General features: G+C 39.4%; 1 protein-coding gene across 8 annotated transcripts in view; it reads left to right on the top strand.

Moving 5' to 3' along the window:
* The window catches only part of LMO1 (LIM domain only 1), a 343,783-nt gene that overhangs the window by 136,595 nt on the left and 181,982 nt on the right, over positions 1 to 25,206 (top strand). For 4 of the 8 annotated variants that reach the window (XM_054067496.1, XM_054067495.1, XM_054067492.1 and 1 more), the window contains one exon: positions 19,485 to 19,568. The exons of 2 other annotated variants lie outside the window; for them this stretch is intronic. In XM_054067496.1, the coding sequence (XP_053923471.1) occupies positions 19,485 to 19,568 (84 nt within the window). Of the gene's footprint in view, positions 1 to 19,484; positions 19,569 to 25,206 lie in introns of those variants that run through there. 2 more of the 8 variants (XM_054067493.1, XM_054067498.1) reach the window with 2 other exon arrangements.

Consider the following 25,206-nt stretch of genomic DNA (forward strand, 5'->3'; position numbering starts at 1 on the left):
TTTTGAAACTGATAATACCTGAGGGAATTAGTTACCTAATTCTTATTGAATTACAATGTGAGTTGGATGTATAATTTCCTTAGACTTGTTTGAAAACCTTACATTGTTATTCTAATATTATTCATACTACTGCATGTGTTTTTGTAGCCAAAATCTGCAATAAATAAGTTTGTGGAATCATTAATTACAAGAATATTTACTAGCAAAGATTTATAAACAAAACTCATACTTATATTAGATCATATAGTTATTTATATATAGATAGGGTTTTTTTTATCTAGATCGTTTTTTAAATATAAAGAAATTGGGCAAACAGGTTTACGTAACAGATAGAGATCATACAACTCCTGTGTTTTCCCTAGTATGAGAGAAGACAAAAAAGTTGTGCCAAAGGTCAAGCTTTGAAATTTCAGTGCCTGATTCTGTCACTGGTCAAATAAAGGTGAATGGCATTTATAATAAATCAGACTAATTTTCTGTCTGATTTGTCCTCAATTAGTGGTTTCTTCAATGTTATGCATGAAAATGGGAAGCCTGTATGTTAAGGGGATCATGTTCCCTTAGCAGAAAGGGAACAGATGCCTTAAGTTTGCATATCCCTATTTTATTTCTGTGGGACTTTCCAGCTCTAGGGTCAAAACGGTGTGGTTTGACCGTTTATAGTGAGAATAGTGAGAATAGTGAGAATAGAATGGGAAAGGAAAATATTAAATCAACAAGACAGGGTTCAAAACGTATGTCTGATGAGCTCTTTCTACTAGATAATGTTGATGAAGAACAAAACTGAGCTGGAAGATGATGTGCTAGCTTTCTGTCTAGTCGGTTCACTAGAAAAGACTATATTTTATTCAAAACTCTGTAGAGACATCAGAGAGATGCCTTTTTCCATGATGTGCAAAAAATCCTGAAGGAATTAAAATACTTTTGGTGAGCCAGATTATGCTGCATTCTTCTTATTAACAAGGGGACCGACAGAATTTGATGGTCTCTCAGACTTTGACTTTTCTGGAGATTGGTATTTCACATCATTTGGTGAGAAAATAGTCCTGTTCTCTTCAAGGGAGGATAAGACAGTGGATAAATCACCACCATGTGCTAAGAAGCTTTGGGATAAAAAACTATTCCTCGAATGAGAATTGCTAACAGAAATTCCAGCAGGATTAGTTTAGCCCTTTGCTTCCCATATTTTTTTGGGGTGACCAAAACTTTGTGATAATTCACGTAGCTGACAAGTGTTGAAAAAGGCCTATCATGAAATGTCTTCCACTTAAATCACATTTTATGATGTTACCTAATAACATTTTCAGGTTGTAAGAGTACAGCAGCTTTCTTCTAGATTTACAAAGAAGGTGATGAGTTTTACAAACAGCAGTGGAATTCTTCCCACTGTGTTTGTGGAAGCGAGCTACCTGAGGTCTCCTGTCATCACTGCAGAGCTTGAGACACTTTGAGAGGAGGACTTACAGTGTCTATATATGTACTACTTTGACATTAATTAACTTTGGCGCTGTTTAGAAAATTAGCTTCTATTAGACACCTAACTGGTATTGGACTGGAGTTAGACAAGAGCCCACCACTGCCAGCTGATTTCTCTGAGATCCAGGGGTTGAGAACTGGTCAGGACTAGCCACGTGGGTCTACTTGCTGGATAAATCCTTACTATATCTAACCCTTATTGAAGAAAATGTATTATCCAGCCTCTGCTTCACTCATTAATAAATCCAAATCTTCTACATCCTTCTATTTTTTTTTTTTTTCAGCTAAGTCTTCTATTAGGCACAGAAAGGGCTTATCAGACTAAAAAGGTTAATGACCTTTGGGCCTGGGCTGACCCAGGATCAAAGTAGCAGTTTTTTCCTCAACTGCAGTGGGAGGTGAATTCAGAGCCTGTTTGAGAACCCAGATTTACATGCAGCTCAGGTTTAGATAGGGGAACCTTGTGTAGCGAAAGTCCTCTGTGAAATTAGGTGACTCTATGTCGGAAGAGGCAATTTTTTGATTAAAAGAAAAAAAAATCTGATAAAAGCGTGTGTTTGTTTTTGGAGAACAGCACGACAATGTGTATCATTTTTATCTGTCAACAGCCATCACCTTGTCAGAGTTTAGCTGCTGTTGATTTATTACAACCTATGAGAATGTATAATTGGTAGGCTGGTCCTCAGATCTATTGAGGAGAGGCACAAGTTTGGAAGCCAGATGTCCCATGGTAATGTACTAAAAGAAAGAGATAATCACCAAAGAGCTGAGAAGCCCTCCAACTCATTACTCTTACATACTCTTTTAGCCTTAAGATTTATCAGTGTTTGTAATGAAAGCATCTAAAATGAAAACAACTTATTAACTTCACTAAAGACACCATCTTCCACTCCCCACAAATAAATCTTTTATCATAATCTGTGCTGCAGGAGTCCCAGCCTTTTAGTTAAAAATAGGGGAAATTCACTGAGGCGTGCTTATTGAGCATTGCTGTCCCAATGCCCAGGATGACCTTGACAAGGAGAAAACGATTTGGAGTTGGAAATTTCCTGGCAAAATGACTCATGCAAAAAGCATTACTCTCATTTGTGGAGTTTGGGAATTATTCTTAGACCTATTTCATCACGGCTTTCTGTCATTTCTGTGCCAGTACTGAAGACACGCAAACTACTCACAGAACTATGGTCCTACACGTAATGTTTATATGGCCAAGCCTTAAAGTCTTAGTATCAAAGACCATTGTATCAAAGACTGTCTGGCGTAGCCTGCCAGACGAAAGACGGAGAAGTATTCCTGGCAAAGCTCTTCTTCAACTGAGGTGAAGGAACATTAACATTTTAAATACTGATTTATAGTTTTAATTCACTGGTAATCACAATGGCTTTTATAGTGTTTGGATTTCATGAGAAGGCCGTGAATTTTCAAAGGTGACATTATTTACATGAAACTTCTTCCTGGTGTTGGAATACTGGCTGGTAGAGGGCAGGTTAGTGAAAATGTTTGGGAGACTACAGAGAACTACACTTGGACTGGAAATCAGAGACAAGAAGGCAGAACTATAAAGCCCACGTGTAAATTATCATTTGTCTTTTCCTTCTAATTCAGTCCTGATCTGGAGAGAGGATAAAGCTTCATGACATTAAACGAGTCTAAGTGGGTTCCTAGACCAGGAGATATACATCCTCTATTTGCCTCAGACAACTACGCGTCCATCTTTCTAATGTGATTAGGCCATCATACAGGGCACAGAACAATTTATTATTCTGCCTGAGAGTGCCATGTTCCTCTTTAAAAAATTGTTACTCCTGGAGTTTACAATTACTTTAAAATAAATTTACCAAAGACAAAATTGTGCCTCTTGGGTCAGTAAATGACTTCCCTGTTTTTTCTTGAAGAGACAAGGTGTTTATTAAAGACCTCCTTAGTTTACAGTGTTGGGTTTTTCACTTTGAATAATTGTCCAATTAAATATAATTTGGAAGTCCATGCTAAGCTACTGCTTGTATTGTACATGTAAGAATATCTCTGAAAGATGTGCATTAATAAATCCCACTGAGCCCTATCTCTTTTAAAAAATGGCTTCTTTTGTTTAATTTTTAGCATTTTTTAACAGGGCTCTAAGCCTTACATTTGGAAATGCTGCTGTTTTCACACAAATAATTTATACAGAACATTTTTTAAAATTCTGTAGAAACCAGTTTTATCATTTATAGTAAGTAAGGTTTTTTTAATTATTATTAACGTATTGTTTAGGTTTGGAACGTATTTTATAGTCTAAACCTTTACACATCCTATTCTTTTTTGTGTGTCTGTCTAGGTATTTCTAGTGCTACTTTGCAAGGAGGAAATAATATGAAGTTAAGTAGATTTAGAACTATAGACTCCTTATAACTAGGAAAAAAAGTTGAAAATTACTTACCAAACAGATACTTAATGTAGGCTTTTTCTTTCTTTCTCCTTTTTTTTTGTTTCCTAGAGGATCAGTACTGATAACAATTCATCTTTCCAAACAATTCAGATAGTTTGTATGCTGGAGAACTAACAAATATAAGTCATCAAAAGAATGAAAGAAAAGTAGTTAAATGTAGCAATTAGATGAAGTTCTAGCAATCCAAAATGAAATTGGTCAGTAAGAGGCATGTAGAAAGATAAAGAAAAATGGTGTTGCCCTGATGAAACTTGTTCCATAGAAATACCTAGTCATGTACAGCCTAGCAGTCTGAGCACGAGGCTGGCAGCAAGACGTCTAATTTTTACTTAAACACAAAGACATTAATTTTTTTTTATTTACTAGGATATAAGTCACTCCAACTGTTTTTCTCTTATGGATATAAGGCTTTTATTCCTAATAGGAATCCAATGAGTATTGATTAGCTAATCAATCTAATTCATAAAGATTTTTAGAACTGGGGAAATAACAAAACACATGGGGGAAATTTTATTTCATTGAGATATTAAAAAAGGTAGCTATAACGGACATAAAATGAATCCCTAAAAATATTTTATGCTGCTGTAGCTACACTTTTAATTGTAGTTATCATAGCTCTTATTGTATTAAAAATATAATTTTGTTTTGGTATAGGTAGGAACAGACATGACATTAAATTGCCATTAAGACTGAAATTAACTGCCTACTGGATGTCCTTTATATTCTGGCTGCCTTCACCCTCTAGTGAAACATAAGGAGTTGGAAAGCTTATTTGCCTTTCCTAGTCTATCAATGCACAGGACTCCTAATTAATATTGAGGTCAGTAATACAATCTGCTGTTCCGGAAGAGTTAAGATCCAACAACAATTCAAACACAAGCATAAGCCCCAGACGAATTTTCCATCTGTGGCACCCAAAATAAAACAGAAGTTAATCAGTACTGCTGTCTTCAATGTAATACCATCCATGGGCAGGAACGTGTGTATAACTGTATGTCCATATAAATAACTGTAGCAATCTGAAGTACTTCATTCATTTCCAGCTGAGATGGGAAGCTACTTAACTTTTTTTAAGATTAACTGAGATAGAAAAGGAATAGAGTTGGACTTTTGTTATCCAATAGTTCGATAACATAATTCTTCAGGAAGGAGTCCTTAGAGAGAAAAGATTGTAGTTGCTTCACGGAATCAGGAGGATTTGGGATATCATGCCTTGCTTGAGGATAAGGGGCCGGTAATTAGAGGCTGCTGTTATCCAGCCGGTATAAAGCAATGTCCTGTTGAAATTTTGGGAATGAGCAATAGGGTAAAGAGTAGATTTTGAAAAATATCTGTTTGGAGAGTATCTAGAGATAAGGAGAAATTGTGGAGAAGTAAAACAAACTCAGAATCATGAGCAAGGATGCTAGAGTTTCCTCAATTTTTTTTTTTTTTAAAAAAGATACCGAGATGGAGACCTAGCTATACCTATTTCACCTCCTTTGCTGCATACTTACCTATGCAGAATCCCAACAATCTGTATTCTGCTTTGAAATGATGTATTGATTGCATTAACTGCGCTTGCAGTGCAGCTAGTTACTAAGTACACTCCTCTTACTTCTGCAAGAGTTGTTCCATTTTCCAGAAATATTTTTTTTTTAGTGCTGATTCAGGAGAAAGCAAGCCAAACATAAACTGCCCAAAACTGGGTGGAAGGATTGGCTTAAACACGTACTGATTCCTTTTGGAAAGATGGGAGAATGGCACTTTTGGAACAAAATGCTTTTCTGGTTCCTTAGCTGTCTGCCTGACAGATATCATCAGCAATGACACCCTTAAAAACACCCATATCAAATAGCACCTCCAAGGTTTTTATACTTCCCTGCCATGCTCTGCATCCTAAAGGCCTGATTGGATGCTGAGGGAAAAGTGCAAGCCAGAAGTTTGTTGAAATTGTGCCACTTTGTGAAACAGTACTAGTGGCGATAAGTCAGAAAATTTAGACCTTTTTTATCAATATTTTTCCAGCCAGCTCTTCTTTGCTCTCTGTTGTGAGTGACTTTATAGAATGCAGTGCTCAGCTCACACTGTGGTTACTCAGTTAATCACTAAACCCTGTCTTTTTTCTCTGTCCACTACATAAGCATCTACTTCACAGGCTTTTAGCTAAGCATTGATAGTCTGAGGTTTGCAAGAGTATGTAAGCAAGACATCATATCTCTGCTTATGCCGAAAAAGTCCTGCATGAGCTGTTCTTACATTAATAAGCTTATCCAGGTTCTCCAACTAATATTAGGTGGATTCCAACAGTACTTCTATGAACCAAGTAGCAAGTTTCTTATTTGGAGTGGTGTAAACATGCCAGTGTCTCGTGTCAATGAGCCACACTAAGCACGGCCTGAAGACTGGGAGCAGATTCCTAGAATGGATTTTTATAGGGTTGGAGGCTAAGCAGCAGTAATTTGCTATTGTAGACTGTAGATCTTCACTGTCCATTAGTGTGTGGGGTATTGCAGAGATGCGTGGGAAACAGTAATGCCCAGCAGAACTTTTATCAGTGCCAGGAAGAAAGGAATTGGACTCTGGTTTAATGCACCACTTACTTCTCTTATAGTACATTTTGTTTCAGTGCGTATAAGCTCTTCAGGACCACTGTTGTGCCAAACAGATAAGGAGTTTGTTACTGTAGACAAGACCGCTGCTTAAAATCCTGAGGCTGTGTGTGTTTATAATTGTTAGTTTTTAATGACGGGGCCAGCTGACAACTTGTAGAATTTCTCAGTTTCCAAATTAGCACAGTCTGAGCCAGTCTAGGATAGCTTAATGAGTAAGTGATTGGAAACAAAAGCCCTGTTATTGCTCCCTCATGTTGCTTTTAGACCCACTTATACAAGGTACTGCTTTAATATTAGGTTTGATTATAAATCAAATTATTTTATACTAATTTTAATATCAAGCAGACAGTGATTAGTAGCCAACAGATGCGGCAGTTTTCTCAGCAAAGGGCCGCATGGATGATTATGGGATTAGAGGATCTGATGTGATGAAGAGCTGGGATTGCCTAGTTTAGAGAAGAGAAGACTCAATGGGATCTTATTGATGCATATAAATACCTAATGTAAGGACATAAAGAAGACAGAGACAGGCTCTTCTCAGTGGTGCCAAATGATAGGACAGGGGACAGTGAACACAAATAGAAGCACAAACCTCTGTTAGAGAAGAAGAAAATTTTTTATTGTGAGGGTGATCAAACCCTGGCACAGGTTACCCAGGCAGGTTGCTGAGTCTTCATTTTTGGAGATGTTCAAAACCCAGCTGGACACTGCCCTGAACGTAGTTGCTTTGAGCAGAGCAGGAGCAGACTAAACAGCCTCTAGAGGTGGCTTCCAAACTCAACCATTCTGTGATTCTGTTCCCTATCAAATGCCAAGTTTCTGATGGGTGATTCAGTACTAACTGAAGCCGACTGGTGTCTTTACATCAGCTTCAGTGAACGTGGTTCACTTCAAGCATGAGAGGAAAAAGAGAGCGATATTAGTAGAGAGAGAAAGAGAGATGAGATCTAGAAATGGATCTGGGAGCAGAAGAACCAGAGGTACTAATACAAGCAAATGAATAGCAGTTAAAAAGATACACGCAAAAAGGTCCAGAATCTGATATAAAGAGACATGCCAAAGGAGAGGTCTGTTCAATACCAGCTTCTGTGCTAAATAACACTTCGACTTTGCAGCTGATCAAGTGCATGAATTTTTAAAAAGAAATTTCCTTGGTAAAAAGTGAGTCATATACTATGCTTTTAGTAGTTGTCAGATTTTCAGTCCAGTCTCCATGTTAAATTCTTAAACTACAACTACCGTAAAAAAAAAGAATTCTTACTTTATTCAAACTTACACTTTATTCAACAAAGCAGCTGAATGTATACTTACCAATAACCTCATGCTTGGCTGTAGACACTTTTAAAAGTTGAGGACAACAATTTTTGACTTGGTACTAAGGTCTAATTGCAGTTCTTAAGCATTTTTTGAGGACAGAATTTGTCTTAAGCATCTCTTGGAGCTTCTAGGGCACTTACTGGTTATTTAACTTCCTATGTTTCATTTTTTTTTAATGTGCTATTAGGTATGTGGGTGGCTTTATGCATTTTCTTCCTTACAAGGTAACATGATTTATGTTATTTGTTAATATAAGAAATGTGCAAGTCAGTGGTCCATCTTCTACAACAGCGTGGGTTTTCAAATGTAGATGATGGTAAACAGGTCAGTGTTTTATATAGATTTCTACTCTTGGACACGTGGACTTCTTAGATCTACTTATGAAGGTGGAAGCCACTGGTCTTGTTTATTTATGGAAGGTTTATGAATCATTTACCATAGCAGTATTAATTATCTTCTCATGAAGAAGCTTCTGAGAGAGTTATACTTCACTGGGGCAGTGAAAACTGGACTATTCTTAAAGAAAACTTTAAAGACTTGGGTAGTGTGTGGACATGATAGTAATTCAGCTTGTTGAATGGCTTAGGAAGTGAAATGAGTCAGCCAGATGCAATACTCAGGAGGCAGTCAGCACCTGTAAATTCTCTGCCTTGCTCTGCTACCAACCTGGCACTAATAACAAGATTTCTCCTGTAAGCTCATGCGCTGGAAATAAGAGGTGTTAATGGTTAAGAACTGTCAGCATGATATGACAGTGGAAATGGTTGAAATGGCTCTAGACGCGTAAGACGAAGACTCACCAGTAGAGATTCATAAAATATTGTATGATTTGTAAGGCATGGAACAAAAATACAGTTGTGGCTTCCGATGTTTAAGGATTAATTGAGTTTGGAGGAGATGTGTAGAGAGCTTGACCTTAAAAATGAGACCATACCCCTTGCCTTGTTTAGCTCTACAGAACAAAAACCTGGAGAAGATAGTATTTTTTATAAAATATGGAGGGCAAAAGCTGGAAGCTGCTAAGAGCAGTTTATGTTACAGGTCAGTGCTGGCCTAGGAATGAATGAGTATGAAAAAAATGGCCTGCAGAGTAGGAGATTTTTAATCCCCAAAATAGGCAGGGTGAGAGTGACTGGCACAAATGACCAAAGTAATTTTAACATGGAACTGGTAAATTTGAGAAAGGAATTCTATGACGCCCTTTACTATGAAAGGGGAAGGGGGACTCCTTGGCCTAGCATGTCACTTGCAGTCCTGGATTCCAACACCTTGGGTCATTGGGTAGGTTTCCTTCAAGATCTGTTCTTTACGCTTTGTTCCAAACTGGTAGTCTCTTTCTACCATCTGTCACCTGTATCAGGACTAAATTGTGTCTTACTTTGTGAGACATAGAACGTGTGATTTGAAAGTTAATGCAGTATTTGTTCAGTGTATTTGCATTTTTGTGCTTGATGCTAGTAGAAGATACAGCCCTAGATTCCTCCTCTGTGGGCTATGATTCACCTTCATTATAAATATTTCACATCAGCCTCATGTTTAATGATGCTGTTGGAAGGGGGAACATCTGGATTCTTCTACCAGGTGCTGTAGCTGGATCTTACAAGTTGTATGCATTGCTTTTACTGTCTCTATTAAAAATTTAAACAGGGAAAAATATGGCTAAATTCATCTGAACAGCTGATCTTGAAATTATTATATTAGATTATTGTATAATTCCCACTACTGCAATATTTGAATAACACCCTACAATATTCATGTGTACTTAGAGGAACTGATGTACTGAAGAGATAAAGGGATGTATTCAAGGTTATACAAGAATTCTGAGGTGAAAGAAAGCCTGGATATGTCTCTAAGCGTGTCTGACTAGTGCTCTGTCTACTGGGCTGTTAGAAAGGATGCCATCTTCCTGAAAAGGATGCTATTTCAACCTCAATCACTGGTCATTTGACTCTTCATATAGAATCATCTATAATTTTGATTCTTAAGGACATTTCTCAATTACAGCACAGGTCATTCCTTTTGATTTTGTTGCACATCTGGAACACGTGGCATCCTGCCTAACTACGCTTTTCCTGTTCTCCATACCTATCCCTCATTGCTTTCTTTTCAAGTACTATGCTATGAACAGTGTGACATCTATGACTGAAATATTTACATGTGCAGTTAGCAGTGTTTTGTCTTCCCTACGTACGCTTATGTATCTTCTGATCAGTGACTATATTGCATATTCACAGAAATGTATAGTATGTAGGTGATGCAGGGCTTGGTGCTAGCCTGCTGGGAAAATTCTGACTAGCAGCATCGCTTACTTGGGTGGATACTGGTGGGAAGAATTATGCTGAGATATCCCCCAAGATCTCTTAATATCAATATCAGAATTATTTTATGAAGTGAGGTACCTAGAGGCCAGTATTAAACCTCCATGTCAAGAAAGTTAGAATTTCTTCTGCATCTTCCAAGATCACATTTTGTTGTTCAAAACTCATTTTGAATAACTGAAAATCTAGTTACTGGTGTGTAAGGCTGTCATTAAAAAGCATTAAAACTCTGCTGCTGATGATCTCATTTTCTGGAATTTTATGTAGTTAAACTACTAATGACCTAGACCTTTCCCTTCACACCATAAAAGTGATGTTGATTTTCTGCTGTAGAGACTGAACACTGAGGCAGAGCACTTTGCACAGTGTTGAGAACCACAGGAGAAATTCAGCTCATTACAGCTGTGATAGTGTAGCTCAGGGGATGGTAATAAGATGGTGGTGGGTTTATTATGTTAGCATCAGTTTGCTGGTGTGGTCTGCTGATAGGTGTTGTTCAAATCCTTTAACACAAAACAAAGTCTTTTAAACCCTTCTCTTTCAGCAATTCATTTAACAAGAAGGAGTGCTTTGAAATTAGTCCTTGGATATAGTGTCTTCAATTTACGCCCTCAGTGCTGTTAGCACTTAATATATCCCTTTCAGAAGCAGATTGTCACTGCAAAGTGTCTGTACACAGTCTGTCTAATTCATCCACAGAGGTCCCACTGCATTTCAATTGTGTCTTTTCTATTGCTTTTAGGAGCAAGGCTTGGGGTGCTGCACATTCTTGCCACCTTTTTCCACTTCACTGAAATCATTCACTTGATTTAAAAACCCTACACAACTAAATTGATTCAGTAAATCCCTTTTTCATGTACAGTAAGTGGTTTGGTGTAAGGCACAAAAATCTTTCTACTTTTACACTTCCTTTCATTTCATACAATTGTCCTTAGAAAAGTAAGTCTATAAATGATAAAAAAAAAAAATACAAAGTGGAGCCAAGTTAGAAGGAAAAAGTTTTAACTAGCTTTTTTGTCAAGCTTCAAACAATGCTTTCTCTGAATCTGACTTTCTTTTTTTGACCAGTGTCTGTTTACAGTCACTCATCATTAACTTACATGTAGTTATCAGGGTTTGCAGCCATCACTGGCCTGTTTGATAGTTCTCTTTTTAAACAAAAACACTCTCAGAAATTCGTATGGTAGCCAAAATGATATTCATAAAAAATTTAAGAAAGAGCTCTCAACATTAAAAAAAAATTTTTTTTTGAAGGAGCTGAAAAGAAAAAGGTCTTGGAATTACAAGCAGTTAGACTTGGGTTTTTGCGTAATGACTCCTGGTATCCCACTGTGAGAAGACTTTCCCCAGCTTCTCGTCTGCATTCTTCCTCGTTCCCTGCGGGAGAATGAGTTGGATTTGTCTGCCATATTCACAGCAATCGAGGTGATCCAGGTTGAAAGAAAATCAATAAGATGTGTCCATTTATGCCTCACAAAGGAAGAAAGGTCTAAAGAACAGACATGGGACGTGATTCAAGCACTAGAGACTTAATAAGACTTCTACTTGTGTTTGAAGGGGATGGTAATTTATATTTTACTTTGAACTTTTTTTTTATACTTCATAACTATTGGGATTCGGGCTGACATGGGAAGCAAGGAAAAGAAGGTTTGATGCTGTCTTAGAAGACCTAACCCATTTGGGAAGGCCATGCTCAAAAGTTCAAAAAATTTTGTTTTAGAAAAGATTAAAGAGACATCATATCATCATACTGATTTATCGCTATTGATAAAACTGGTTTAAAGTATTTTGGATTGGGATACAATAAAAAAAAGTCTTTCTTCGAGAACAGCTGCAAGTTTCTCATTATTGGCTGTCTTTTCTGTGTGTTTGATATCATTTTGCTTAGAAATAGAGGAGCAGTCATAATGGGTACCCTGGTGCCACTTGAAGCTTTGTCAGAGCAGCTCCCCAAAAGTGGTTGTTGTTCTGCTTGATGTCTGTAATGTTAGCCACCAGGTTCCTGCTGTCCCAAGGGTGTACTTTGTCAGCCCTCAGCAAAAATACTGTTTCTGCTTTAGCATACGTTGTTTTTTCAAGACAGTCTTTCAGTGTACTTTTGCAAGTGAGATGCAAGCATGCTCTTATTCAGCAGGAGTTAGGACCTAAGGGAGTTTTGGAAACAAACCCCCCAAAACTTAAAATAAAATAAACCAAGACAAGCTCCAGACATGGGTCTAGTTATTACAATCTTTTGGTTTTTTTCTGTAAAAGATAAAAATGGAAGCAACCTTTCCTACCAAAGGAGTAAATGGCCTCAAAAATTATGCTTCAGCAAGGCACAATATAAAAGCTTGATGATCAATGAGGTAGTATCATAGCATGGTGGAAGAGGAAATATTCTTTCTTTTTCTTCTCTGCCAAATATTTCCATCAAAATGAAGGCTGACACTGAAAAGAGCCCAGATGAAAGATCTGAGGTAGACAAGGTGTACCCAAGGAAAACAAATTCATATTCTGAAATCTGACTCTTCTTGCTAAGTAGCTCTTTAAGAAAGTTTCAATTATAAGAGATATTTTCAAGAAGAAAATTGTGCTTAGTGCTTTATGCAGGATAAAGTTAAAGGTGTAAAGAGGATAGAGACAGATTTAGAACCCACTTTAAAGGTGTGCAGAGGTTTATCATTATTAAAACTACCATTTGTTCCAAATCAGCCCCTTTTCACTGAATCTTTGGCAGATTTTTGCAGTTTCATCCAACTTTTCAAAAGAAATTGCAAAGTGAGTTTGAGAAGCATTCAGACTATTAATGGGGTTTTTTTTAAGGCTTAATTGGTATCAAACAAGATTTTAGTGAACACAGCCAAGTGTGCCCATTGCATTGTTAAATGAGCAAAGCTAGCATTTAACTGAGATTGACTTACACTACTGTCCTTCACTTTGAAGAACTGTACTTATGCGGGGTGAGATCAGAATACCAAAGCAGCCCAGGTAATGTGCAGTCGCAAATTTATGGGTTTTTTTGGAATGTTTCCTTCATATGCGTTTCAACATGGTGCTGTTGTAGAACCACAAATATTAAAAGAGTTAATAAATAAAAAGAGGTGCTAACAGAGCAATTGCACAACAGTGAATGAAAACTAATGTGTATTGCCTGGAAAGGAAATGTAAAAATAAATCCCAGCAAACTGGAAAGAGATTGGATGGACCAGCTGACCATTCTGCCACACAGAAGTGAGATTTTGCAGTTTACAGGCAGCCTTTTTTCCTTAGAGGATCTGAGGAGTGTTTTAGTATCTCATTTACATAACAAAAGAAGTACAAAATCAGCTTTGCATACAGGGGACTACACAGATCTGCAACTGAGTCTCGCTGAAGGGAGAGGCATTGAGAGCAAAGACTGCTCATCTGGCCTCTGCCCAAGGTTGCCAGCAAACACTCTATGTGATAGAGGTATTTCATGGCCATTTAGGGCTGGTGTAGCTGTTGCCTCTTTGCCTTACACCTAACAAATGTAAATATCTGTCCTGCTTCTTCAGAAGGTCCCACCAGAGAAAAACTAGTTTCTTGGCATCTTGTCCTACACTGCCTTTCATTTCCTAGGGGATGAAGTGGATTCCTCTTGTACAAAGCCAACAGTGGCAGTAAGTGGGAGCCTGAGTTTTTTTCTATTGATGAGTGTTTCCGTTCGGCTCTTTCTGGAGGTCTTGGCAAAAGCATTGTAGAGTTGCTAGACCACCCTTGCTACTGTGTTGCTTTTCACCCTTCTTCCCACAGCTGTCCTCAATTTCCACAGAGCTCCTCTTTAAGCTCTTTAACTTGTGGTTTAGATGAGTAACCGAAGAAACTGATGACTTAGGGTCTTCAAATTTGCCATTTCTGCAAGCTATAAACAGGTAGACAAAATCTCAACAGTCCCACCTGTGAAATGTGCAGGCATTTTTATCTGTGTGTGTCCCTGGGAGAAGAGGAGGATTCCTGAAGTAGCATTAGAGGAGGTTTGTACCAGAAAGGGGAATCAGCTTTAATTCATTGGTAGAAGCTGGGAGTCTGGAAGCCCCACTATAGTTGAGTGCACTATGAAGAGTGCGTTGTTATTTCTGGGTATTTAAAATTTTTGTTAATACTACTGAAAGGAAAGAAACAACATTGCTCTGAAAGAACAGAGAGACCCACTCTGTAGAAGGCCACGGGCCATCTGCTGCTTTACTTGGAAATGGAGAAGCACCTTCCCTCATCTACACACAGCCGCTGGAATGAGCTGGCCAGCAGTAGTCCCAGCACTCAGGGGTGCACTGCGTTTTCTACCGAATGAAATGATTCTTCTTCCCAAATACAATTTATCAGAGGGAATGGGGTAGGTTGGACAAAATCACTGTTCCAGCCCACTCTGGGCGAGCTGCCAGAGCTGCCTGTGTGCATACTGGCCTGTCAAGGGAGGGTGTGTTTGCATCTACATGCCTGCAAGCACAGAATGGCTCAGCTGCCCCTAAAGAGATATTGCCAATGTCGTTGGAGTATCAGGTATTTTGGTGTGATGCAGGGTTTGCTATGCTGAGTTCCTGGTCCACAGGCAGAGCTCCCCAATATCACCACAAACGCAAAAAAGGAAAGATGTTGAAAAAATGTGTACAACAGGAAAAGTGGGTTAATTTACTCCCTATGCAGCATCTACTACCACTGAAATCTAGCTCCAGTTCCCAGAAGAAAAACATTGTGCCTCCATGGAGTATTCACCCAGAAAGCCAGTTGTACAGCTATGCATTTGTGGTGATCCCTGACTATTCAGTTCATTCTGGGGAAAATTCTGAAGAAAAAATGAAATCGTTGGGTTTCATTAATATGTTTCTTGATTTGCTGCAGCATTTCTGCCCAAAAGTAGCAAAACCTTTATTGAATAATGATGAATGGGAGATACAAAAAATAAAGAAAGCAAACCCCTACACCTCAAACACTCAAACCTTGAAGTAAGTGAGCTCAGTTCTTTACAGAGGAACTGTGAGAATTATTCTTCTTTATTAAAAAGAAGCTCTCGTTGGAATGCAAATTTTTATTTTGATTATCTGTCATGTCCTGCTTTGAAGTTTTTCAGACAAAAATAAATATCTCCATAACAGAGAGGATTATAGTAGTCTTGTTTAGAATCATCTGACTAAGAGTGACGTTTAATCTCAGAATATGTAAGGTTTTATTGAGGCCACAGAGACTTTGAAAGTGCTTGACTCTTTTCTGTTTTGTAAATTTTCCTTAATTAAACCTTTTGTAAAAAAGGTTTAATAAGGATTTTAGTTCAGCCCCCCAAAAAACAAGGACTGTTTCCATCAACCATATTGTTGAAGAAATATAAGAGACGCATAATTCAATTTAAATAAAGCTGTAGCTAGGTTATATCATACTTATCTCAGTAAAAAGTATTTTCTTTTACAATCCTAAATAAATAAATATCTGTGACTTGGCTTTGAAGGTTTTGCTTGGATAAATCAGGTTTTGGCAGCTCTGTAATTCATGAAACAATACTTCTAGCTCTACCGGAATGGGAGTGGGATGTTTCAAGCTTTATGATTCTGTTCAATTCTGGAGCATTAATGGGGCTATTTGTAAAGAAAGAAATATAATGAGTTATCACAAAACACAGCAAGAACTCTAGAAAGGGGCTGCCTCCCATCCATCACCCGTTCTAGCGTATTCACAAAAGAACAGGGCAAGAAATCTTGTGAGGACAGTGGGGAATTTTGCCTTTGCTCTAACTTGACTTTCACAAATTGTGATGGGCCTGGAACATTATTTTCTTTACAAAATGACCCCAGCTCGATCCTAAATTCAAGGTGGGAGAGTGTGTGACATGGATTTTTGTAGAGGCTTTTTTTACTTTCCTCTACTTTATGCTTTGCGAAGATGTTATCTTAATTAAGATTTATTTATGAAAATAAAAGTATTATATCATTTTTATCTGATATAGAGGCTAATTCAGGATGTCGACATTGCCGTATTTCTGTGGCACATTCTGGTAGGACTATAAGTAAAGCTTTCTGTCGTTTCCCTTCTCTCTTCCTATATTTTGGAAGTTTATGACTAAGCCTTGAAAAGTTCTTGTGGGTTGACACTTTGACATATGATTTGGGAACCTGAGAGCAATTTTATTTTGACCATTAAAAAAAAAAAAAGCAAACCCACACCAAGCTATTTTTTTTCCTTTCTGTTGACTGTTTTTTTTTAGTTGTAGAAGTACAAACAGAACCAAAATTCTAACTGGTGTGTGTTGTGATATAGCTGCAGTCCTGTTCTCTCTCTTCACTCTCAGTATCCCTAATGAAGCCTAAAGAAGGTTTCGAGTGAATATGGTTTTTAAGAAAGACTGAAGGTTTTGCCCCAAAGATAATGAGATAATTAATGTATTTCATAGTGTGGTTCAGAGATGGTGAAAGAGCTTGGAGTAATGAAATGAAACACTCATACCAAAACAAAGGGCACAGCAGGAAATAGTCTAAAGTACATGATAATCAATTTTCACATTATAAGCTTTTACATCTCTCCTTCCATATATCCTATTATAACAGGGCCTGTTGCTTATTAAAAAGAAGATTGAGATGTTACTAACTGTGGAAGAGCAGATCCTCAGGCAGCATAAATCAGTCTAGCTGCATTGAAGTCAGTCACACCAGCTGTGGATCTGACTCTGGATCCATTTGGTGTAATAGGTCAGTCTTAATCTGCAACCCAAGAGTTTCACTCTTAAATCTTTCCGTGTTTTGAAGGCTGAAAGAATAACTGAAGCTTTTTGGAGCTTCACAATGTAAAAAAAAGACTTGTGCCTACTAACAGCAGAAGCTTTAAAGAGAGCGTCTTGCCCTCTCCTGAAGCGGAGTGAGTGATGCTAGAGTGCGACCCCTCCAATCAACCCTATTTACATACCCTGCACTCTGCTTTCCATAGGGCCATTTCCATAAGTAACCTATTTCCAGTGCCTAGGAGTGTCTGGCTTGGTACCATCTGGTGGATATTGACAAAGAAAAAAGACCTTATAGTTCTCCTAACTTGCTTGTGGGAGAAACTGTCTTCATTAGTACAAGGAGATACACGACAGAGATACTGGGTTTGCAACTGAAGCATGGTTTTGTACAGTCCACTGTACTAAGTATGTCAACTAAGCCCATCATAGAAAAAGAAGCTCAAAGACTTTTACTGCAGCACCTCTCCATATGAGATTCTCTGAACTTATGCACCTTCTCTCTGCCTCAAGAGCTTTTCCCCAGGTTAAACCAGGAAGCAGAGGGACACACTCAACCTCATAGCAAGACAACCTTGTCCTGAGGAGTTTTAACATTTAAATAAGGTACATCTGAGGCTTTACCTGGTGCTGTGATATCTGTGATCTAGTTTAGTTGTCCTCCCAGGATTCAAATTGCCTTTTTCCTTCCTCTTCCTTAATGCAACAGGCATGGACAAACCATCGCAAAACAACTTCTGTGACTCCAGTGCTGCCAGGACAGTGCTGAGGCTTTTGCTGCCCAGAGTGCAATTAGGTGGCATGCTCATTGATCTCCTGTCTCACTGAATTTTTACAGATCTACAGACCTGATCAGTGTATTTTTCATTGATGAGTCCCTTGTGTTTTCCAATGAGAGAATTATTTTTAAACCTGGTCTTTATGGGATTATGCTCTCTACAATATATAGGTATATCAAGCAATACATGAGGAATGACTCACGTGCTTTGAGTCTTTAGCGATCCCCTTAACAATAATGAAAATAGCCTCAGCTGACATTCATCAAGTATTTCAGTGCACAGAAGTAAGGAAAATTCATACGTGGACGTGAAAGGTTATGGCAAAGTATTCAGCATGCTGCATCATTTTAAGACAGCAGTTTCACCATGTGCCGTAAGACCAAAGCATTGTAATAACTGATGTGTAACACTTGGTTTCACAGTATCATGAAGCCTGACTTGAGAGGACAGTGCACTGTGAACTGTGGAGTTGGTTTCAGTAAAACGCTGTTAGTGAGGTTGTGTTTGGAACTGTTTTCTGCAGAAGGATATAACCGATCTTTCACAGCCATCAAGGCCTTTGGCCCTGGATGAGCAAGATTATTTAAACTGATTCTTCCTTCCTTAGGGCAGCAACCTGAGATCTCTAGTCCCTGCTTACTATGCCAAAAGGCTGCAGTTTAAAGAAATGTAAAATTATGCATGTTTTGAGCCTGTCAAGTATTGAACACTATGTATCTCATGCTATCAGTCTTCATGCAGCAGCATCTGTCTAGGTTTTTCCTTCAGAAAAAAGAACATTTAGCTGCTGATGGCCATCACCATATTATTCAGCTTCCATCCTTCCCTTCACAGCTATATGATGTATGCTGGAGTATTTTTGCAGGTTTGCTACTGATGCTATGCTCAATGTAACCACCTGTGATCAACTGTAGCTCTTAAGTAAGTCACTTCAGGGACTTTCATGTCTATAGCATCTCACTGACTCTTTTCCTAATCAAGGTGTAAAATGAGAAGGATTCAATCTCAGTGTAGCATTGAAAGGGACCCAGAGCAATACTGGATCCTATCCTTTGTCAGGTGAAATGGTGCTGACTCTTTGTCAGCAACTAACCTTTCAGAGGTAAAGCTATATAAGTCTAAATTGCTGCTAGCTGCAATGGCAGAAAAGCAAGACCATATGCTGAGCCACCTGGTTGTGTGGAGGAGTTACTTGTAAAGCCCCATGGCCAATGAAAGGAGATTGTTCAGGTGGCTTTGAGAAGGAAGCAGGCAGGATTGCTTTATGTATTATGCATTTCTCAGGCAGAGGAAGCATACTAAGCCTACTGAAGAGAGATTTCCAAGTCAAAGTTATATCAGTCGCTTATATATATACGGTGCAACCTCCTCCCCCTCCTACTTGCCTTGAGGGAAGAAGTGTTTTATTCTTTTGCAAATTTTGAGATACTTTCAGAGCCACAGAGAGAAACTCTGTGAGACAGGAAAGGATTTGGAAGTATTTAGAAATATTACGATACAAACATTAAATATAGAGGATATTCCTCTTCCTTTGATTTATGAGGACTAAAATGTAACTTTTGGTGGCAGCCAACATTTTGAGGTGATTACATAGTACAGAGAGGAATAAGAAAGTGCTCTAGCTCTTTGAAGCTACCTAAAGGTGCTGTGTTGGAGTTGAGTCCGAATTGTTTAGTCTTTTCCCTCTCAAATTTTGATTGTTAGGGTTTTGAATCAGTTCTCTATTGTAGCCCTTATGTTGTCTCTGCAGAGATCACAGAGATGCTCCCAAAGTGAACTCAAACAGCTCTCTGGGGAGTTTCTTACTGTTTGGTGCTTTTCCAAACAATGCACAGCTACTGAAATGGCTTTTTTTTTTTTTTTCAGTTTTTCCTTGTATTGTGCCTCTTTCCCCTCCCAGAGTATGATATGGATGAGTGTGTTTGAAGATGTGTTTCAGATAAGGTGCAGGTAAGTCCCCGCACTCTGTTCTTAGATGCAAAGAAGAGCCCTTATAGTTAGAGGCTGGGCACTGCTTTGGTTTGTTAGGGACTGGGTGAGTCCTGAGATGTCCCAAGCCTCCTGAGGGTGACATTGTTTCTTCTTCCCTGACACACACCAAATTCAGACATAGCTCTACATCAAGGCCTTGCCACCACCTACCCAAATCTCAATTGATGATCTAGACAAGCAGCACTAAATAAGTCACATATATATATACTCCGGGAACATTTTATTCTGGCTATTTTATCCTGGTTCATTCCTTGCCCCCTAACTGCTACTCAAAGGGACAAAAAATATTTAGAAGGACTTCTCAGCCTCTGAATGCCAAATAGATGCTTCTTCCCCTACTCCTATAACATTTTTTCCCTGTTGTATGCATACACATGGAGCGCATGAACAGTTAGCATCAGTGAGAATACTGTGGGGCAATCAAAAAGAAGAATTAAGAAAAGATTTTCAGCTGTGTGCAGGCAAGAAGAAGCAGAATAAGGAGTAATGCATAGAGCTGGTTCCTGAGACATGGACGTTTTGCACTATTCAACGGGTGACCAAATTTTTCCTCCTGTGGCAGTAAGGACTGCATTTTTCTCGCAGCTTGGGGTGAATTGGTGGCAGCCTTTGGAGGGAGGAGATCAGCTAGAAAAACTCTACTCTGAGTGCAGTAGGGAAGAAAATCCATCTGTTTGAGTAGCTTTAATAGGGTCCAGGGACCTGCCACTCTGTCAGACGAATTCTTGGCACACGGCTGGTGTTGCCAAGAGCTCTGCTTTCCTTCTGTCTATTGTTGCTAGGAGGATAGAGGACAGATAAGAGCTGAGCAGGGTTCTGTGTAAATGGTCCTTCCTTAGCGTCTTTCAGTTTAGCTTTCACTGACTGAGGCCCCCAAAGTACTTAGCATGAGTAAAGTTTTCGAAAGCATGAGTAATTTAGGAGATTAAAAGGCATTTTCAAAAGAGTCGACTTTTCAAAGTGCCTAATTTCCAACTACTTTCAGTGAGGTTTGGGAATTTTAAATCATGTGGTTGCTTCAGTGAATAGCACTGTTGATTGCAGTGTAATGCATCATCGGTTGGTATCCTGCTTATGTCAGAGGTCAATGCTGAGTGAATCTGAGGAGGGTGTACGAATCCCCTTCACCACGCAATGGCAGGGGATTCTTCCTGTCCCTTCCTGGAGGTGAATTTGAGAGCTTAGAGCTTTTCTGAGTGTCCAGGATAATTACACGGGGAAACAGTAGGAGGAGTTCCATCAGGCTCCTTTTTAAATTACCTGTGTTTTCTTCATGTTTTAGTGACAGGTGCTGTATGAAATTTTACTCTGGCCAGCTGGCCATTTCTTTGTTTTTCTCATTTTGCTGTATATAAGTTTCACCCATATCTTTGTTCTGTTTCGTAGTAAGAGGCTTTGTCTACCCATGTATTTTTATTAACATATATAGATATAATTTAATATATGAAAACTCTCAGTGTGAAAAATGTAGGTTTACTATGTGGGTCTTCGGTCTTTGAAACAGTCATGTGAAGCATGAACTTAAATACCTTGCTGAATTGTGCTCACAGAAGGAGAGATGCACATGTTTAGGAGGAGGAAGGGCTCAGCATTTGCATTTGGATGCATGTCTTATGGCTTCAGAGCTCTTTAGACTCCTGAGTGGAGCAACTCTGAAGTTCAAAGCGGTGTGATTTTTGGCAGAGGGTTTTTTCCTAAGACTTCTTCTTCGGGGCATAAAATATTCTGCCCTCAGTGCATGTACATAACTCTCATTGGCCTTAAAAGAAGTTACATGCCTACATCAAAGGAAGGATTTACCCCATAATGATTCATCGTGAGCCTGACAGGCAAACACAACAGTGGAGAGCTCACAAGCCGAAGCTCCTGAGCTAGGGGAATGGCAGAGTTCAGATCTCTGCTGATCAGCCACATTGCAGCTCTGATTTTCAGCAGTTTTTAATTTTTTGTAATTGTTTAGGTACAGTAGAGATCAAACCACGTGTTCTCCATCTGGTTGAAGAAATGGTAGGAACCAGGCAGAGGAGACAGCCCTTTAACATCTCATGTGGGAGGTAAATCAGGGTCAGATTAAATTGTGATGCTTTTTTCCTGGAAAGTGGATCTCCTTATCCCTGGGTTACGCTGGAGACACAGAGCCACAAAATTCTAAAGCAAATTAGAAATACCTTTTTTATTAAATGTGATTGCAGGAAGTCTTGGGAAGGAATGTGTTAATGACTGGTGATTGAATGCAGTGGTTTGCAAGCTCTAAGCAGCTTTAGTGTCTCCTACCACAGCCCTGATTTAAAATTCATAAATGCTAATCCTCCATAATTTACGGTTTAAAAAGCAGCCCCACTCACAGGCCCTGTGGCTACAGCTCTGTCAGAGTAATTATGCCGCCAAGCTGAAATTGGACTACTAACTGAGATATTAAACAGGGTAGGAAATCCTCTTCCCTGGCAGCCTACCCAATTATTCCAAATAAGCAAACAGATTAGTGAGTAATTTTCCAGTTAAATCTGGTGATTGGTGCCAGAATTTTATGTTAAATATTCAGAAGTAAATAGATTAAAGATGAAATGTCCCCTTTTCTCAAGCTTAATTTAGTGTGTATATTAAAACTTTTTCGGGGGAAAAAAATCTTCATTGAAGTGCAATACGCTTGCTTTGAAAACAGAACCTTTCTCGGCTTGTTTGCACTTGGGGCAGTGCCATTCATTAGCTGGGGCACATTGTGCCGAGGGAACCTTGTGCCGCATTAGACACAGTATCAGCCCTGCTGTTCCTTTATCCCTCACCTTGGAAGAGCCCTCCTGGGTGGCAGCGCTGCGAGACTGCATGCAGCTCTGCTCAGGACCATCAGGGACAGCTTTTCAGCAGGGGCCGGACAACTGCTGTGTGCTATAGGGTTCTGCTAATTCAGTATTGGCAGGAGAGCAAGCGTGGGACCATGAGCTGACTGGGTCATTTTGGTGATTCATTTGATAGTGTGATTTGTAAAAGTTAATAGTAAATATGGGCATTTCTTTCTCATCTTAGTGGGGAAGTATATTTTTGTTTCTAAATTCAGTTCAAGTTCAGTTCACCTGCCTAGAGTTCACATTTTTTACCTTTCCAAACATTCCTTATAATGCAGTGTTTGACTGAGACCCAGAACAGAAGGAAGGCAGGGGCAAAAGGAAGGAAAACATGGACTGAATGCTCAACATGCACAACTGCTGTGTATGGGATCAAGTGGCAGGGGAGGACACAGGGCAGCGGATCTGGGGTAGTAGGGCTGTCCTTGTGCTGCCCCTGCACCACAGGTTAAACGTGCTCCCCCCAAGGCGAGGGTGAAGCTAAGGGGCTGTACTCTAACTAGAGACATCAAGCAGCCTTTGGTGGCTGAAGGGTGCTGTTCTGGGAGAAGCCTGGCTCTTCACTAGAGGTACCATGCTGACACCTGGACTATTTCAGAAACAAGCTACAGCTTGTGGCACCTCTCTGGAAGCAGGGCCAGCACCTCTCCCCAGAAGGGCTGCAGCAGTAGTTGCTGCTTAGAATTGGGATTTGGCTCTTTGCTGCTAGGACTATGATGGTAGACTGAAAAGCCCAGGCAGTGCACACTGTGTTTGGGACTGCAAAATTCTTTCCAAAAGGGAGTCTGTGGGAAATGTTTTTGCATGCATGGATTAAAGCAAGGACTTGTACCTCTTTGCTGGAAATGTGTGTGTTTCAATATGCAACGGCAATGAAGATGGGGAAGCTGCATTTCAGGAGTTGGAATAGTTTTAGCACCTGATGAAATTTGCTTTGAAGTTCTTTCAAGGGTCTCAAATACACAATGGTTTATGCCATTTCTAGTATTCTCTCCAGGTACTAAAAGCTTGTTCTTCTAAGAAAGTGTGCGGTCTCTTTTGGAAGGTGAAGTGGAAGTAGCAGCCCTTGCTTATCAGGAGGCTGAAGTACAATGGTAGTGCTTCCTGAAAAGGCAGAGCTCTGGTCTCTGCTTCAGAAGAGTTGAGCTGAAAAGCTGCATAATATTGCTCAGTCATCCTCCTATTTAATTAAGCTTGCACCAGCTCCTGTTCCCATTTCTGTCACTGGGGAAGAAGAGGGGCTGTAACATTTCATTTGTTAGTTATGGGCTGGTCTGTTGGGCAGGCGACAGGAGCAGTTCATTCTTAGGTCTGAGTTTAATATTTTCTATATTTTAAGTCATGATGCATTCCCTAGAGAGGGCAGCTTCAAGTTTTTAAAAACAAACTTGCCAGCATTGGCTGTCTTGGGGTACATGGGGTACATGATCTCTGCCCTTGCTGTGAAAGCCCAGGTTTAGGTTATGGAGTGGTGGTGAAGGGACCAGGTCTCTATCGTGAACAACTTGTTCATGAAGAAGTCTGCAGCTGTTATGGCTGAAGAAAGGTTTGATTCAGCCTCCTCTCACACCTGGATACACTGTGCCGAAGGAGGCTGAAACTTCCTAGCCATGGGCCCACAGATTTGCCTTTCCACTGGGAAGTGTGAGAGCTGCAAGTAGGTAATGCCAAACACATGCCTAGAAAGGATTAGCTCAACTCCTGCACATCCCAGAGGCTTTTTCTTCTGCTGTATCCTCCCTGGAGAGGCTTTTTCACCTCAGCCCTCTGTTGGAATGTGCCTTAAAGGCATAATCGAGCTCATAAAAATTAAGTGGTGAGCAATCGTTAAAACAAAACAAAACAAAAAGACCCTAACTAAATTTTGTTCAATAAATTCTCTAGAATCAATCCAGTTATGTTTTTATTACTGTCAGAGCTCACAGCATAGTTTCCCTTTCTGGGTTTCACAAGGCTGCAGGATCTTTAGTTAGGTTTTGTATTTCCACACCACTACACATAGCGACATTTTGTCTCTGTACAGAGAAGTGTTAAAGCCAAAACTACAAGTGTTTTTTAGGTAGTAAAGATCCTTTGGATCAAATCTAAAGGCCTACTTGTTCAAAACTGTAGTAGATTGATGGACGTGGAGGGATCCAGAATGAGCTATGCTACTGAAGATAGAGCCCTGTGAATACCAGGTAGTTAGTTACATGGCACTAGAAATACTACACAATTTCTGCCTCTCTGGTAAGTTCACTCAGTAGGGCTATAGATGTGCTTTCTTGCTTATTTTTGATGGTAATGGTAAAAAAATGGGAGAACTTGTGATGCCGTGCCTCCACGGATCCTTAGCACATCCTCTTGCTGCCATAATCCTGACGGTTCAGCATCTGCTGCACATTTCAGACCTTCTCTGTCTTGAAGAAGAGTTGTGAGTCTCACTGCTTCAAAGCACTTCAAATGTCAGCACATTCCAAGTATCTTGTGTTCCCTGCCTGCTGCCCTGTACCTCCAACCCAAAGATTTTACATTTTTTCTAAATATGACAGAAGTAACTTAAAGAATGCCATTCCCAGACAGGTTTGTCAGTTGGGCTCTTCTTAGCAGAAATCAGTTGAGTCTTCTGCACAGTAAAATGTTTTCAGTTGATTCCTAGTTCTTTCCACTTGACATCTTCTCTATAAGCATACTACTTCTAGCTTACCTGTTAAGTCTTTGTGTTCAGCCTGGGTTTTGTGTACTTTGCATTAATCTTTCTAAAGTTTTGAAGG

Source organism: Cuculus canorus, chromosome 5 (genome assembly GCF_017976375.1).
Source record: "Cuculus canorus isolate bCucCan1 chromosome 5, bCucCan1.pri, whole genome shotgun sequence".
Classification (NCBI taxonomy): domain Eukaryota; kingdom Metazoa; phylum Chordata; class Aves; order Cuculiformes; family Cuculidae; genus Cuculus; species Cuculus canorus.